Consider the following 16,786-nt stretch of genomic DNA (forward strand, 5'->3'; position numbering starts at 1 on the left):
CCCTACGCCTACAGCCCCTCCAAAGGCTCCGCGCCGGCCCCCAAGTTCAAGCTGCCCTACCAGGTGACGCCGTGCCGGGAGAGCGGCCCCAGCCAGGCGGAGAGGCGGCTGGAGGCGCTGACGCTGGAGCTGGAGAAGGAGCTGGAGATGCACATGAAGAAGGAGTACTTCGGTGAGGGGCCGGGGGGCGCGGGGCCTGCCGCAGCCCCACACAAACAGCCCCGGGTGCTCTTTGTCTGACTGGTGTCAGAAGAGCGGGCACCACAGCTCTCTCCGGTGTTTGATCTCCCTCACGTCTCTTCCCTGCGCGGTGCTTCCCCTTCCACGGGCGGGTGGGAGACTTCTCTGAGGTGTCGGAGAAGCCGTCTGTGCTGTCGGGGCTCACAGCAACGCTCGTTTGCCTCCCTCCTGGGCTGCTGAAGCTTTACCGGTGACCTCCCGCATCCCCGACGCTGTGGCGTTTGCGGTCGTGCTCCTAGGCCGTCTGTGATTAACTTTTATAGATGACGAGCCTGACCCGTTAAGTAATTTTTAGCGCCCCGTTCAATAAAATCCGTGCGCTCGTTGGGAGAGCCTGGGGGAGCCCGGCATTGTTTCTGCCCCGCCAGGCCTGGCAGGGCCTGCTCAGCGCCCGCGGCTGTCGGGGGTCCGTGTCGTCCCTGGTGCGAGAGGGGAGTTTGAGGGAGAGGAGACTCCTCTGTCCCTGCTAAGGCTCAGGCAGCCTGTCGGTCACGTCCGGATTTTTTGTTGCTTCTTTATAGAAATCTGTATAACAATCTCTTGAAGTGAGTGAACACGTTCTGTAGTCACACTAGTTAGGATTAAGCTCCCTTGTCTTTCTTACTTTGTACTGGGTGGAAAGGCCAAAATGCCTTTGAAAGATGATCCCGGAGTGTGCAAATACAGCCTTGTTTCTCCTGTGCCGGGGGCTGCAGATGAGCCGGGTAGCCCTCGGGAGAGCCAGTCCCCTGCCTGAGCGAGGGGCGAGTGCTCTCGTGAAGGTAAGGGGCAGCGGGTGATGCAGCCCCCGTGGGTGGCTGTTGAGGGGACAGCTATCTCTGTGCCCTTGTGCACTGCCTGGGTGCGGCTTCTGACCAGCGCCAGTGTTGCTGAAGAAGGAGACGTGTTACCTTAGCTGCTGGTTTGAACGCGAGGATTCAGACTGATTTGGCACAGCATTGGGGTGCTCTGCATGGAAGGAGTTGCAGGGCTCCTGGAAGTGTCTGCGAGATGCTTGTGGTGAGACAGACCTGAGCCCATCAGTGGGGGTAGCAAAGTAGTGCTCTCCCCTACTATAAAGATCTTTCTGTGAACTGCAGTGGCATATAGCTTCTACAAGCTCTTGTGCCCAGACAAAGGAAGCTGAATGCAGTGCTTACTTCCCTCTAGCCCGTGTGGGGCTAAGAAAGCTGACGGTCACCCACTGCATCTTTTGCAAGGTCGTGGCCCCTGGCATGGTGCTCACCAGCTGAGTGACTCCAGCTGAGGACAATAACGGTTCACTTACAAGTATCTGCAGAAGCTGGATGGGAGGGCTTGTTAATACACTAAATGCAGGAGATGTTGCCTTCAAAATTTGTGGCATACAGTGGGAGATTAAGAATTAAGATGTATTCAGAGTAGGAAACCACTTACAGCTGTCCTGAGCTTCTGAGAGGGGTTTCCAGTGGCCCAGAAAGCTGGGTGTGTGATCAGAGAGTCCAGGAGCAGCCCTGGAGAATCTGTCATGAGTGGGTTTTTCTTAGAAGAATTCGCCTGTTACAAGTGTCACTACTCGAAGATTATTCTGTAGCGACATGTTGCAGCACGCCCTAAACCTCAGCAGATCTGTCTGATGTAGGATCAGCAGTAAGCTTGCGCCTTTGTGCCTAGAGTGCGTGTGTACCGGCTGCTCTGTAGGTATTGTTGTAGCAGCACAAAGAACCACTGCTGTGACTTGCACCCTGGAGGCAGATGAAACACAGAAAATTGGGGTGCTTTAAAAGAGAAAGTTGATTTCTCTGTCTTACTGAGGTTTTGGTAAATCCAGGTGGACTTGATACCACATTTCTGCTTCCAGTCACCCATGGAGGTGAATGCTGAGCCTCGGCTGAGCAAGTGACTGAGGGGTTGGCAGGGATGACTGCAGGCTGATGAGTCAGAGACAAGGAGAGTGAGAACAGGATGGGGAGAAATCTTCGATTTAGTTTGACTTACCTGAGTCTTAAGCCATATTAATAGAGGGAAGCAAGGAGAAATGCATTGATTTGCATAGCAACTCCCCTATACTACAGCTGACGTCTTTGCTTACGCATTCACTCCTTAGTGCTGGTGTCTGGCGTGCTCTGAAGGCAGTTGTGGGGGGTTTTTGATGCCTATGGAGAACAGAGGTGAACAGAAATGTGGAGCCAATAGCCTAACAAGGTAGGGGGAACAGAGAAGATGGTTTAATGCTCCTTAATTAGATAAGCTTAATTGTCCAGTGAGGAAATGTTTACATGAGGACATTGGTAATTTTACTGGGTTCTGTGCCTGTCCCCAGTCCCTGTCCTGTCTGTCCGTCCTTGTGTCATGTGTCATTCCACCCCACCCCAAAACAAGAAAAAATCGAAAAATTGAGGCTCTGGTAGAGCCAAGGAGCATTCAGCCTGGCAGGTCTAGGGAACTGACGGGCATCTCTGCCCATGGTGGTGTGAGCAGCACTGTGCTGGGAGCTTTGCTTTACTGCCTCACCTTCTCCATCCTCCCTGTTCTTTTGGCAGGCTTCAGTGCATCTGTAGAGAGAGGGAAAACGCCCTTCCGCAGTTGGTTTAATCTGACTGAAGATGACAGTGCCTCAAAAGGAGCGCTCTGCATCTGCCCTACCCACAGTTGCACAGCTGAGAGGTAGCACCCTGCTGATTCCAAGTGCTCCCACCAGCACGTTGCAGCCACATGTGCTCGTTGATTTTACAGAAGAAGCAGCATGCACAGAAGAAAGGGGAGAGGGAGGGTTGTGTCGGGCTGGATTGGTGAGCTGCTCCAATTCATCCCTGTCGATGAGGTGACTGGAGCTGACCCAGGCAGGAGGGTGCAGGCAAAGGGTTCCTAGAGGCTGAGACTGTTTCTTTGGCAGCAGCCTGCAGTTGGATTGAGTAAAGCTGTTGAGACTTTGTTCCCTTGTAGCTGCTTTCTATGCAACCCCTGCCCAAACTGCTTCATCCTCAACACTGAGACCCCCTGTCTGTCCCTGTCAAGGCAGTGACAGTTTAGTAAATGTGCTTGGTTTAGTGGCAGATGCTGAGAAGAGAGGTAATGAAAAAGGACTTGCACTCACTTTCATAACTGTTCTCAGCTGAGCATTCATACTTGATGAGGTGAATTGCTAAAAGCTGTGTTTCAGGGATGTTTTAAATTGAATGTGCATCCTGAGGTGTCAACAGGACATTTGTGGGTGTTAGAAAGTCATTAGCTCAGGTGCTGTCTTAAATTCTCCTCACTTTGCAGAATTCTTCAGTCTGATGTCTAGGTGCTGAAAAAGATAGTTTAAGGTGAAAATTGGGTTTTGATGTGTCCATCCAAGATGAAGCAGTGCTTGTGGGACTGACTGCACACCTGTGGCTTGTCATCTACTGGGCAGGGAAATGTCAGTGTTGAACAGTCGTGCTGATTTGGCTGTTGGTTTTGAACAAGATATCTCTGTACATCCTGTGGCTCCACTGGTGACTTGTCAGAAATGGAAGGAGAGTCGACAGAGGGGTGCAGGCAGCAGTCATGTGCTCCTGACAGCCCCTGCTGTGTCATAGCCATCGCCCAACAAGGGCTGTCTGCCCGTCTTGGTCAGGGTGGTGGGTTCCAGTGCAAGAAGTGACTTAATTGTCTCACTGTCTTGAACTAAAGAGGAGGTGGAAGCGGCACACTGAGACTAGGGAGGTGGGGGGAGTGTGGATTGTTTCCTCCCTGTGCAAAGTCCATAGAGACAAGCAAGTTTGCAATCTTGCTGGTGTCCTTCGACACCCCTCTGCAGTGTCCTTTGTGCAGGTGCTTTTCCTCATCTTGGCACATTGAGTGTCTTCTCCACCCCTTGCTGCCACCTCACCCCCTTATCTCTTGAATCTGAATGCAGAATGCAGCAAGTTCCTACCACATGTGGTGGTACTCAGTGAGAAACAACTAGTCCTGTCACAGTGAGCTGTCACCTGTCTCGTCTTCCACAGGCTCCTTTGACCCTTCTCCACCCTGAGGGAAGCTGCCCCTTTCTCAGTACCCTGTAGCAGGCACAAAGTCTGGATTCTGCTAATAACTAGTCATCTGTCCAGCAAAAGGCCATTCTTACCCTCAAAAGTAGGCTTGACTTTTGAGGGCTCCTGGATCTTTCCAGAATGCCACCCAGGAGTACCAGCACACGTTTTTTGCAACACCACCAAGAAAGGCTGCTGATAACATCCCGTTGAAAAGCCTTTGGCCTGGTAGGTAAGTGAAGGGAAGAAATGGAACCCTAGTGCCATCTGGGACTTTATGTACATAGTCATCCATGCAAATCCATTTCTTTGCATTGAGAAATCCTGCTGGTGTTGCAGGATTGGCTTTTGGGGCATACAACGTGCTTGTGAGTTCAGAGTTATATGTTCATGTTTCTTTTGTGTGTGCAGGTTAATGTGACAGCAGGGTGTATATACGAGTGAGATCAAAATTAAGGCAGATAAGTGGTAAGCCTGTAGAAGCTGCATTGCTTAAAGGTGAAATCTGAAAATCTGAATGAAGTTTAGGTGAGCTTCCAGTTGGTGACTGAACGCTTGACATATTTGCTAAAGTGTTTTCTGTCTTAAGATTTCCTGAAGCTTTCTTTGTGAAATGCTAAATCTTTCCTATTTCCATGAAAATAGAGGTAATGGTTGATAAATCATACTGGGTTTGTAAATAAGCAAAGATTTATTGTCTGGGAATTGCTTCGTATTTCTCTTTATTTGGGCCTAGAAATCCACTCAACTTTGATAAGCAGTTGAGATCCTTCAGCTTTTGCATTCAAGGCTGTCCTCTGGAAAAGGATTTGTTTTCCACTGGATTTGAGCCTTTAAATAGGTAAACATCTAAATAGAAATAAACTTACACGGTGTGGTCTCCTGAAGTGTTCAAACAGGTCATGTACGTGGGAGTTTGGTTTTGCTAATCTTCCGATTACAGCTAGAAAAAATATTGCTGAAACTGATTTGAGGGTGGTCAGGCTTTTTTAGCTAAAGTGCAAGAAGACCCTCAAAAATGGGGTCGGATAAGGGAGGTGTGTGTTCACTGGGGAAGGCGCAAGAAGAGCTGCAGCGGGAGATGGTGGGGTTTAGCAGCATCCTGGTGTCTCGCAGCTAGCGGGAGCCTGCCCTCCTGTCACTGATCCTGCTCTGAGGCAACAGGCAGGCAGGCTGCAGGTGCCTGGAGGGGAGAGTGAGTGGTGCTGTCGTGGGTGCCTGGGTGCATGAGAGTAGAGGAGAGGGGGAGAGACTGAATGATGGGCTGAACGAGTCAAGAAAATGATGGTAAATAGCAATAGGGGAAGCCTGGAGCTGGAGGGTCCTCCAAAGGGAGGAAGAAGTAGGGAGGTAGGGGGAGAGAATGTAGAAAGAATTCAAGACAGCCAAGAGGATGCAAAAAATAAGTGTGATAACACAAGTCAACAGAGCTGGAAAAAAAGTCTCTTTTTGTCTATGGTATGAAATGATTGTGCGAAGGTTGTGGGAGTGGTCCTACATGACTTCTTGTAGTCCCTGGTAGCCTTGCACATGCTGGTGAGTCTCCCTGAAGTTGGAAAGTGATAAACCAAGTCATATGTGATAACAGGATGGGAAGAGATGTGCAGTGTAAGTGTGTTTTATATTTTATTAAGTACTAGATACATGTTACGAACAATTAACATTAAATGGAAATCTGGGCGATTGTAACTTGCAGAGAAGCATTATGAGTGGAGACAACTGCTTGCTTACCTTCAGCTGCAGGAAACTTGATTGTGAATACAGGTACTATATGATGACAAATGTTGTTTGCTTGTTTTTGTGGCTTGTGCTTTTATTTTTGGATTCTCTTGTTATAAAAGCACTGTGTGCAGAGGGGGATGGTGACTTCCAAGGAACCACCACCTGTTTACCACAGGTGAGGTTTCTGATACAGAGGTTTGGATGTATAATACGGAGTTGGAGTAGGCATATGCACCGCCATGTGATAGTAACTACTAGTTTAATTTTTACCCTTTCCTGTCACCTTATAGTTTGGGAAGTGTACCCGTGTGCGTACCCCTGTGAATGTTGTACCTGGTTGCTTCTGAGCCACGGGGTGTTGCAGCAGTGTGCCAAGGGGGAGGGAAGGGGTGAGCCGCCCAGCTCTACGGGCCTGAAGTAAAGGGGATTGTTTACATGCAAAATGCGTGCGGAGAAGGAAGTTTCTTTTTGCCTCTTTCAAAGAGTCTGTGTCCTCGTGAAAAGGCTACTGGTTTGCAAGAGTCGAGTGGAGCCTATGTTGCAGTTTGCTTTGGTGTGGAGCATGCTGTGCCCCTGGTGATCGCAGAGCCACGGGGCCACTGCGTGAAACGCTGAGCAGTTCCTTAGATCTGCTTGGGTTTTAGGGCTCTATCACAAGCTCCAAGCCAGGTCTATATATTGCATTCCTGAAGTAAGAGGCTCTCAAATTCCCAGAAGTAACATCAGGCTTCTAAACGCACCCTTCTCCCCACAACCCCCCCCCAATCAAGTATGCCTCCTTAGGGTGTCAGGGAGACATCATAAGCAAGATTCAAAATAAAAAATTGTTCCTCTAGCACAATTTAACTCGTACTGGCAGCTGTTTACCTAGCCTCTGTGCCTGATCCTCCATAAAGATTTATGTGTGCAAATGTCCCAGTTTGATGTTAAATCACGCACTGGAAATTTGTACACGGTGGCATGTGAATTGGGAGTAAATCGTGTAAGGGATTCTGTGGCCGCTCTATTTTGTAGAGTAGAAATGTGACCCTGATGTGAAGGAACAGGTAACTGTCAAAGTAGCTGTAGTTACATGATTGAAGTTGATGTTTCTTACTGTAAGATTTCTCTGAAGTTGTATCACTTTTACATTTAAAACGTGTAAATGATGCAACTTTGTGTGCTCCTGTTGATGTCTTGGTGACAGCAGCAAAGATACAAGTCTAGGCTGAAATCCTTAGTATCCATAGCTAATAAATCAGGATGTGTTTCTGTCGCTGATATGTGGGTATTGAATATTTGGAAAGCCTTCTCTAAGCAACAGAATTTGCCAAATACTAAAATTATTATTAAAAAAAAAAAAAAAAGGCAAAGCAATTTTCAGGTGTTTAAAAGGGTTGTTCATCAATGGAAAGAAAGTAAAAGCAATAAGCCAGGCAATTTTAATAAAACAAAAAAAAACATTTGCAGGAGTTGAGTAAGCTTTGGGCTTGGCTTCCTACCTGCATCATATGTCCCAAAGGCTATTGCAGGACAGTGCTTCATAGCACATTGGCAGAGTTACAGGGTGGGATCCTCCTCAGCACTGCCTGGAGCCCCGTGGTGTTGGAGGGGCATCCCCTTTGTCCCAGACCCAGCTTGGGCACTGGCAGGGAGATGGGATCCTGCCAGCCGGGTGCTTGGGCAGCTCTCCTTGTTACGGTGAAGGTGTTGGGATCCTGTGGGGACACTGCTCCCCAGGTCCCCCCACCCCTCTGGTGGGAGAGCTGCTCCTCTGGTGTCCACAATAATTTCTTACTCTGTGGCTGGAGAAACTAGGTGTCTCTTAAAGTATTGAATTTTTAAATTTTTTTTCTTCCCTGTTATGCCCATCCGGGACAAAGTGCCTCCTTTCTTACAGGGTACAGGAATCTATGATCTAAAGCAAAACTGAAACAGCAAAAAAAGGAAGAAATGCAGGAATGTGCATGGTGTCTGTAAATTTTATTATGAGCTTAAAAATGCTCGTTTTTGAGGGCTGTGTGCAACTGCCTGAAAGGTTCAAGTCCTGACAGGATGGAGGTACCTGAGGCTGTGATGTGGCATTGCTTGGAGATGCTCCAGGGGCGTGACTGCTCCTGAGGCTGGCAGCAGGATTCCTGTTGTCTTGTTCGAGAGCGGGACCAGCCTTCAGCTCAACAAAATTAACAGATGTGCTAATGATCAACCAATAAATGTCAGTGTTTGGCTAGATTTTCATGTGATTTTTCGCTGTGCCTGTATGTCTGCTATCTCTGGAGGTGGATTTTGTCCCTTTTTTCTACATTGGAGCAGATACTTGAGTTGTGCACTGTGTGTTATCTCTATTAACCTCACTGTGTTGCTTTAACTACATATCAGCGTAGCCTTGTTTGTTACTGTGATGTGAGACAGGAGCACAAGAAAATGGCCAAGCAAGTCATATATCTCCTCCAGCTGGAGTATTTCACATTTTCTGAAACTTCATTCCTTGTTTTTTGGAGCAGTTTTACTAAATCTCTAATGTCACATTTATGTGTTCTAGCAAACTTTTAAGAAAAGGCCTATGACTCATTAAGCAAAAAACCCCAGCGCCCCAGAGCACAAACAGTCATTTAATGCTCAGCTGAGAACTACTGTACATATAAAACATGTAAGAGCTTACACAGGGGGACTCAGCTGTGGGTAAGGATTTATTGCTAGTGACACCTATTTCCAAATTTGAGATGCTGGACAAGTTCCTCTCAGCAGGTTTTGCGTGAAGACCTGTAGGCAGTTGGGTTTAAGCCTCCATGTTGCTGTGTTGTTGGGGTTGTGGTGGTGCACGTGCCCTGGCAAGCGCAGCTCAGCAATCGTCTCGCCCAGCGTGGCTGCGAGCCCTGACCCTCCCTGCTGCTGAGAGGAGGGGGTGACAGTGGCAGCTACTGTGTGACTTGGAAGAAGGGGTATATTGGGCTGATTTGGTGCTGCCCGTTGGGGTTGGGGTGGAGTGTGCCGTGGATGCTGCACGCTGCCTGTGTGCTGTAGGCACACAGTTACCCCTGCAGTGAGTTTAGGGGAGCTGAAGTACCTAACAGAGAATTGAGTTCTCCAAGTGCCAGGGATGAGAAGTTAAATGACTTCAAAGAGAGATGTGATTGGGTTGGAGTAACACAAATACTTAACGCTAGATTTGGGGGAGGTGGTTAACTCTGAAGTCTTTAGTTGTAGGCAGCAGCACTGGGATGCATCTGGCTTGCTGTGAGGGTTAATGCATGCATTTGTGAATATTGGGATAAGCGCAGGGAAGTCAGTGTGCTAACATAAAGAATATTAATACCACATATTGTCATGAAATAGCCAGGGAGTGGATCAAATGGACAGTGAAGAGGCATTTAATAGGTTACAACAGGTCATGTCTGGCTATATATCATTGCTTTAAGAATTTTGCTGAACAAGGCTTATTTTGATTCAGAACACGTTTATAGTTTTTCCGAAAAGTAGATAGCTATTGTGGAAGAACTGCTGGGAACTCTCAGATGTTTTCCTGGCCATCCAAACATCTATTTAATTGGTGAACTGTTCACTTGCGACACTGCAGAACTTCTGGAAAGTGAAAACAACATGTTTTCTCCCTTTTAATGTGACCACTTGGAAAAATTAGAAAATTTCAAAGTTAGAGAGACGAAAAGCCATTCCTAAATGCATATTTAGATGCGCCAGCCCGCTTGGATCGTATTTCCTGTAGTCTGTGGAGACCCTGTGGCCTCTCCCAGGCATGGGAAATACCCTTTTGTTCTGGCGGTCATTGCATAAAACTTTCTCTCATCCCCAAGCATATGCAGTGAACTGGGGTCCAGTGAGTAAAGCTCCTGGGCTGGAAGTTGGGGGGTTCTGCTTCACATCTCCTGCAGTGTCACCTCTGTGCTGACAGTCCCAGCCTGTGGGGTTTTGGAGAGCATTGGGTAAGGCCGGTCCTGAACACAGGTCCCTGTTGGGTCAGTGTGGTGCATTCTTGAACTTGAAACACAGGGCAGGCAACTCTTTGTGGATGTCCCAAATTTAAATGGAAGTAACTCTGAGGTTCGTTTTTGTGCATGGGCTTTGTGTGTGCAGAACTGCAGCATGCATGCAGGGCATAGTTGATTTGAAACCTTTGTTAGAAAGGGATTTCTGAGAAGGTAGGAAAAAGTATGATTGTGTTTTATTATAATGAATCAAGTGCTGACCTGACTGAACTGAGACAGCTGGGGTTTCTGCTGCTGTGGCTTGATTCTGTTTTGCTGACCTCACAGCTATGACATTGCCTTCAGTAGTGTTAGAGTAAGATCTTGGTTTTGTGTTCTGACTTTGTTCCTGCTGTGAAATTCCTACTAAATCCATTTGTTTGGGCCAGATGATGATGGAAAATAATCACTGGGGGAATGGTTCTGAGCGAGGCAATAGTGAATAGACATTGCCAATTATCCACGGTTTCCTCCGCCCAGAAAAGCGTGCTAACCCGACCTGTGCTGCTGCCTGCTGCCCTGGCTGGTCTTGCTGTCGACATGAAGTGCAGCAGGATTAAACCCATGATCTCTGTGGCCTGTCTCACCTGTTGCTCTTCTTTCCACCTCTCTGTAACTAAGTTAGTTCAAAGAGAATGTTGATTTTTGTTTGTTGTTTTTTTTTTAAAAAAACGTGGAAGAAGCAAAAGATACTGGAGCCCAGCATCAGCTGAGACAAAACAACTGTTTATATCGTGCAGTGGAGAGAACTGTAACTGGTGAAATGTTGGATCTCTCAGTGTTTCTCTCTGTATTGTGGCAGTTGCCATGCTGTTAACCTTGAGCATCCCAATTCTCAGGTGTAGATAGGGGAAGCAGGTAATTCCTCAGGGGACAAGGCAGAAGTTCCTGATGAATGGCTAATAACTGTTGCAGCTCTATTTTTGCCAAGTAGTTATGTGAAAATTCTCTGCCATTGGTGGGTTGCCCATTTTTAATCAAAGCCGTGTTTCCCAGATCTAAACATTCAATAGAAAACAGAGCTGCACAACAATCAAGTGTGTTAGAGTCCAGATTTTGAGCTGGTTTGAGAAATAAGCATGTAATTTTCTGAAGCGTAGGTCAGTAGCTGATCTTAGAAAGTGTATTGGCTTGTTGTACCTGTTCTGGCTAGGGCAGGGCTGTGCCTCTGTGGTGCAGCCCTGTGAAGTAGTAGTGGTTCACAGCAAGCGATGCACTTGCTCTGGTGGAAAATCCCTGCGATTCAGGTGCAGAACTTAGTGTCTTAACTCAGAAAAAAACCTTAAGATGTGTCCAATTAAAATCCATGCAAGGTTATTAACTAATTACATTTTTATTTAGAAAATGGACCACTTATCTGATAAATCCAGACCTCCCTCATTCATGACAGCCCTGTTTAGGTCACAGGGACAAGTTTGACTTGTTTCTGACAGCTTGGAGTCATCTCTAGTTGTTTTTATTACACCAAAGAGATCAGGGAGTAAGTAGGTTCACATCTGTGTTTTACCCTTGTTGTGTTTCTCTGCCTGGCCTGCCCAGCCACCTCTGTACCTCCCAGGATGTATCCTCTGTGGAACTGTTGGGTATATGGCTGCTTTGTCTGTAAAAGCAATGTGCTGTTTGCCTGCTAACTTGGTATCTTGACAGATAGACACCAATTTCCTGCGAATTATGATGCAAATAACAAAGAGCAGGTGGAGTTAATGGTGTGAAAGAGGGCTGTAAGCTCTGTGTAGTCCGATTGACCTCTTTCAGCTTTTACGAAGCCAGCTATCAGCATGGAGTTCCCACATGGCTCTGCTCCCTCAGGAGATGGGTTTATGGAAGAGACATGTGAATCCTAGGAAAGCTCCTCATTGCAGAAGCTGGGATCCCACCATCTTGGGGCACTGAAGAGTCAGTGTGAAGAGACTAGAAACAGAAAACCTGGCTTTTCCATACGTGTGACTTTAGGCAGGATGGGGTAGAGCTTATGTCCAGAAGTGGAGTTCTGCATCCTCTGCTTTTCTTCTCCTTGTCATCATCTGCCCAGAACAGAAGTCACTTAAAGGTATCAAGATCTAAACCTGGAGAGGATGTAGAGAGCAGAGGAACAGGAATGAAAATGCGTGATGCACGTGACACCCATTGCCTCTGGTCTGAAGGTGGTTATACAGAACACCCTGATGTTCCATGTGCTGGGGGCTCTGGGTACTGTTGCCACTTTCAGTGTTTTTTCCTAAAATTTTGGTGGCCATCATGTGTTGTCTCAGATGCTGTTTTACAAACAATTAGAAAAAAGCTTGTTTTGCTTGGCCAGGAAGGAGAGTCTCTGTTAGTTTTGAGGGAGATGTTCCTGTGCAAGGTTGGTGAGTGTGGCTGTACCAGGAGGTGTTGCCTGTCTTGGAGAGTGGTGCAGGGCTTCCTGGCAGCTGCACAAGCAACATCTGCAAGGCAGGTCACAGCCCAATTCAGAGAGAGGGGTAAAAATCAAATCCGTGGCAGGTTTGGGCTTGGAGCTTTGAACGCAGCACAAGGCAGGCGCAAGGCAAGGTTTGCCCTTTGCTGTAGTTTCTGGCAGAGCAGAGACATGGCAATTCAGTCACCAAATCCCACCTTGCCTTAGAGCTTCAGAGAGCCCTTGTGCCGTAGGGTGGAAGGACTCGGGGGTGGCCAGGCTACGCTCTTTTAAAACACAAAACAAAACGCATTCCTGATCAATTAGGAAAAGGAGAAAAGAGATGGGATAGTTTGGGTTAGGCTGAAGCAGCCTTGCATGCTTACTCTTTTGGGAAAAGGCTTTCTCAGCCCCTGCTCCACACCTGGGAGGAATTCAGGCCCGTGAAGAACCAGCCCAGAAAGAGGTGATCCCCAGAGGCTGATTTGCATTTATTCACAAAGAGAATGCTTTGAAGGTGCTCCAAGTGCAGACATGCAAATCGACTTCCTGGTGTGCCAAGTGTGTGAAGCTCTGCCTTTCCCTGCTGCCACCTCTGCTCCCCATCTTGCAGGGGCTTTGCCTGGCTTCCCGGGGGGGGAACAGGAGTGACAGTGGGCAGAAGCGGGGAGCAGCTTGGACCCATCTGGACACAGCAGTGGCCTGGCTCTGGCTGGACACCTTGTCTTGCTTTTGTCTAATTTATTTCTGTAGCTCCTGAAATGAGAGAAAAAAAAAAAACAAGCAAAAAACAACAAAAAACCCAAACCACAAAACATGCTAGCTCCCGAGTTTAAGGCCAAATCTTGGAGTCCTTTGTGGGCAGAACTTCCTTTGAAATTACTGGGTGTTTTGCTTGGTTAAAGACTGGCAGATTAGGAAACCTGGTGTTAAGATTATTGCAAGGTCAGAAAAAGGGTGCACTGTAAGGTCCAGAGGAAGTACTTTCTTTCCTTTTTCTGACGAAGTATTCCATGAATAATGAGTATTGGCTTAGAGTTTTTTCATTTTCAAATAGGTTGTTCCACAGAGTGGTGCCTGTATGGGGAGTTTCCAACCCTGCTCTGCACATGGGGCAGCAAGCTGAGGGGCAGCTGAGGGGCAGCTGAGGGGCAGCTGGGGGGCTGCTGAGGGGCAGCTGAGGGGCGCTGTGCCTGTGTCAGACAGAGCTGGGCGCTCTGACCCGGCTGCCCTGCCCTCCAGAGGTGCACTGTTGTGCCTGGGGACTGCCAGCAGGGAGCTGAATCCCACCTGTGGGAACCGGGGGTCAGCAGCAGTGCTGGTGGGCTGAGGGTAGGCTCCAGGCTGCTGCTGACCATGACACAACCATGCACAAACACCAGCTGGGCCTGCAGCCACAGGTGTCAGGTTAGCAAGTGATGTAAAATCTTTTTCACTTTTCCCCTTTCAGATCCAAGTGGGTCTTCCTCCAGCTGTCCCAGGCCCTGTGGTTGGGTGAGGGTGACGTGCGTCCGCTGATCCCAACAGAGTTCCTCTCATTTCTGATCTTTTGCAGGGGGGATGTCCCTGCTTTGACTCCTCTCAACCTGCAAATACAAGGCCTGTGCAGGCTTGTACAAAGACCATGGCATGTGCAAGGAGGCAGCTGCTCTGGTCCCTCGGTTGCTACAGATTTTGCTGTGATACTTAAAAGCAGAGAGGAAGAGGTGTGCAGCGGTGGGGGAAATGGCTCTTCAGAGTCACGGGGAGTGCCCACTGCCACCGGGCAGTCACCAGCACACGCATTTGGGGAGCTTTTGCATTAGTGTTCCTATCCGCTGCGTGCAGTGCAAGAGAGCTTGGATTCAAAAAAAGAGAAAGGGGACTGCTGAGAGAGCTCTGGCAAATATGTGGCGATATTTGCTTAAATTTTTGAGAAATATGTTCTTTCCCCTTTATGATGAAGCCTATGTCTGTACATTTCCCACCTCCACTGTTGTCTAGGCTTTTGCCGTAGCAGGACATTGTTCGTTGGTCCAGAACAGCCAGCACCAGAGCTGAGCTGAAAGTGGCTGTAAAACCACTTGTTTTTATTTTGAGCTGTTTTCATTTTGAACGCAGAACCAAATTATAGAGGCACTGTGGGGGAATGTCAGGTTGTAAGTTTTATTTTGCTTCTATATGTTTTCAATTGGATTAGGACTGCAACCAAACCTCAGTGAGATCGTGGGTAGTGTTCCCTTCTCAAAGGACAAGAACTACACACCCAGGTGGCGGTCATTTGTAAAAACATCTCCCTCAAGAGCAGACATTCCTGTTTTGAAGAAGGATCAGCAGCAGGGACTTGTGCTGGTGCAGGCTCAGTTCTGCACATGCTATTTCCTCTGGTCACACTACTGTTCTGAAAAAAACTAGTTACCAGCCAGGAAAGTATTCAATAAGCCTGCGAACAAATAGTTGTTTGAATTTTTTGAACTATGCAGCTTGCAGTTTCTCACCAAACAGTTGATTTAAGAGAACAGAGTAAGTGTTGTCTTGGGGTCTAAATTAGAGTAAGACTGACTCCAAGGTCAAGTGTGACCGTTTCATAACGGTGTGTTTGTTTTTATCCTGCAGCTCCGAGCCAGGGCACTAACTTTTAAGCCAGGGGGTGGGGGGAAAGGTGAGATAAGGTTGTTCTGTCGTGCACAGGCTGGAGTATAGATCTGAACAGAGAACAGTCCACATGCTTGATGCTAAATAGGAATAAAATCTCAAGTTGTTTTCTCTTAAAGAGCTCCAGGATCAGTTCATTAAGAAATAGTAGGAAGTAATGCTGGGCAATGTTGTTCAGGGAAGGAAGAGTTTGGAAACTGGGGAACACCCAGGATTTCAGGTCTGAACTGAAGGTCTTTCTGCTGTCAACGGATGCTTAGATATTACCTACTTCAGCAGGTAAAGGACGGAGATACCTTCCAGGATTTAAACATAGTACTATAGAGGAACACAGGGTGTTGGTTTTTTCTACGTAAGATGTCAGTTGCTTGGCTAACTCTTAGTGTGGTATTACATGTCGTTACAGCATGTCTGTTCATTCAGGGAAAGATAGGGAAAAAGATACATGTTCATCCTGTGTTCTCTCTGCTAGAGACTTGCATGAGCTATTGCTGTCAGCCTGAGTCACTGATGCCACTGGAAGATAAAAGCTATGGCTCCCATCAGATGAAAACCAATGGGGAACAACCACTTGCAGTGATCACTCAGTTGTTCTTGCTTTGCTTGAAGAGACATCTCTTATTTCTGGCTACGGTGGAAGACAACCAGAGAAGACGTTTTGTGACTGGTACTAGATTGAAACAGAATCTGTTTTAATTGAGAATAAACAATGATTCCTTCTCTAAAATGGACAAATAGCTCTTCTCAAAAAATTATAAAATCCTTCCTCTTAGAGGCATCAGTGGGAGAAGCAAGGGATGTGTAGGCACCAGCTCAGTACCATTCACACTTAACCTTACAGAGACAGCACAGTAGAGAGATTCTTCATTGATTTAGTAAAAGCTACCCTTATTTCAATGGATATAATTGCAGAAGAGGCTAGATTCATCTGGAAACAAAGGCTCTAGTAACTGAAAAAAAAAGGCAAAAATAAACTGTGAAAAACCCCCCAACAAATACACTAATTCTTTTAGCTAGTTTTCAGAAGAGAAGTTGTGTGTGTTGTGGGTTGTTTGTTGTTTTTTTTTTTTTAAAGGGAACAAACATTTCTTAGTGGATACATTGAAAAGAGATTCCAAAAGGGCTTTGCTGCAATTAAGGAAATGATTGCATTAGGTTGTGCTGCGGTGATTTAGCGTGTGAGAAGGAAAATCCCAGCTGAGTGATTTACACACTGATCCTGAACGTTTTGATTAAAGGTCAGACTCAGAAATGCAATTAGACTTATTTGGAAGTCTAAAGAGAATCCACTGGGGAGTTAAATCTCTAAGTAGGAGTTGAATGTGTAAACGTTCACAGGTAGCTCTTTACTTACCCATGTCATTTTGTTGTGAATTTAGTTAGGGAGAGATTTTCTTGAAAACTGAAGTCCAGCCTCTACAATAGGGAAGAATATTCCTGTAGACTGTCCTGACTTTTGGATATCGCATATATAAGTTCTGTACCTTGCTGACTTAAAGGAGTTGTAAAAGTAGCTATGAAGAAGAGAAAAGGAGTCCAGGAAAGCTGGTTGATTTTTCAAGGACTGCTGTTTCCAAGCTCAGGAACAGTTCATCCTGATATCCAGGAAGTCAAGCAAGAGTAGCAGGAGGCTTGCATGGATGAACAAGGAGCTCCTAAGAAAGAAATGAAAAGGAAGTGTATAATGTATAAGAGGTGGAAACAGGGACAGGTGACCTGGGAGGAATATAAGAACACATGCACGGTTGGAGTTAGGAGAGCAAGGCTTGCCTAGAGATGAATCTGGTGAAAGATGTGAAGGTCAGCTGCAGATTTATGAACAAAAAGAAAACTAGGGAAAATGTAGAGCAGGGGAACTGGGTTGGCATTCTATGATGAAAAGCTTGGTGAAT

The 16,786-nt window shown here is 46.9% G+C and overlaps 1 protein-coding gene across 1 annotated transcript in view; it reads left to right on the forward strand.

Moving 5' to 3' along the window:
* WTIP (WT1 interacting protein) overlaps nt 1-16,786 on the forward strand; it is an 85,682-nt gene that overhangs the window by 1,115 nt on the left and 67,781 nt on the right. The window contains exon 2 of the mRNA XM_026856945.1: nt 1-172. Within this exon, the coding sequence (XP_026712746.1) occupies nt 1-172 (172 nt within the window). The remainder of the gene's footprint in view (nt 173-16,786) is intronic.

The sequence above is a fragment of the Athene cunicularia genome (assembly GCF_003259725.1).
Source record: "Athene cunicularia isolate RWA chromosome 11 unlocalized genomic scaffold, athCun1 chr11_part1, whole genome shotgun sequence".
Lineage (NCBI taxonomy): Eukaryota > Metazoa > Chordata > Aves > Strigiformes > Strigidae > Athene > Athene cunicularia.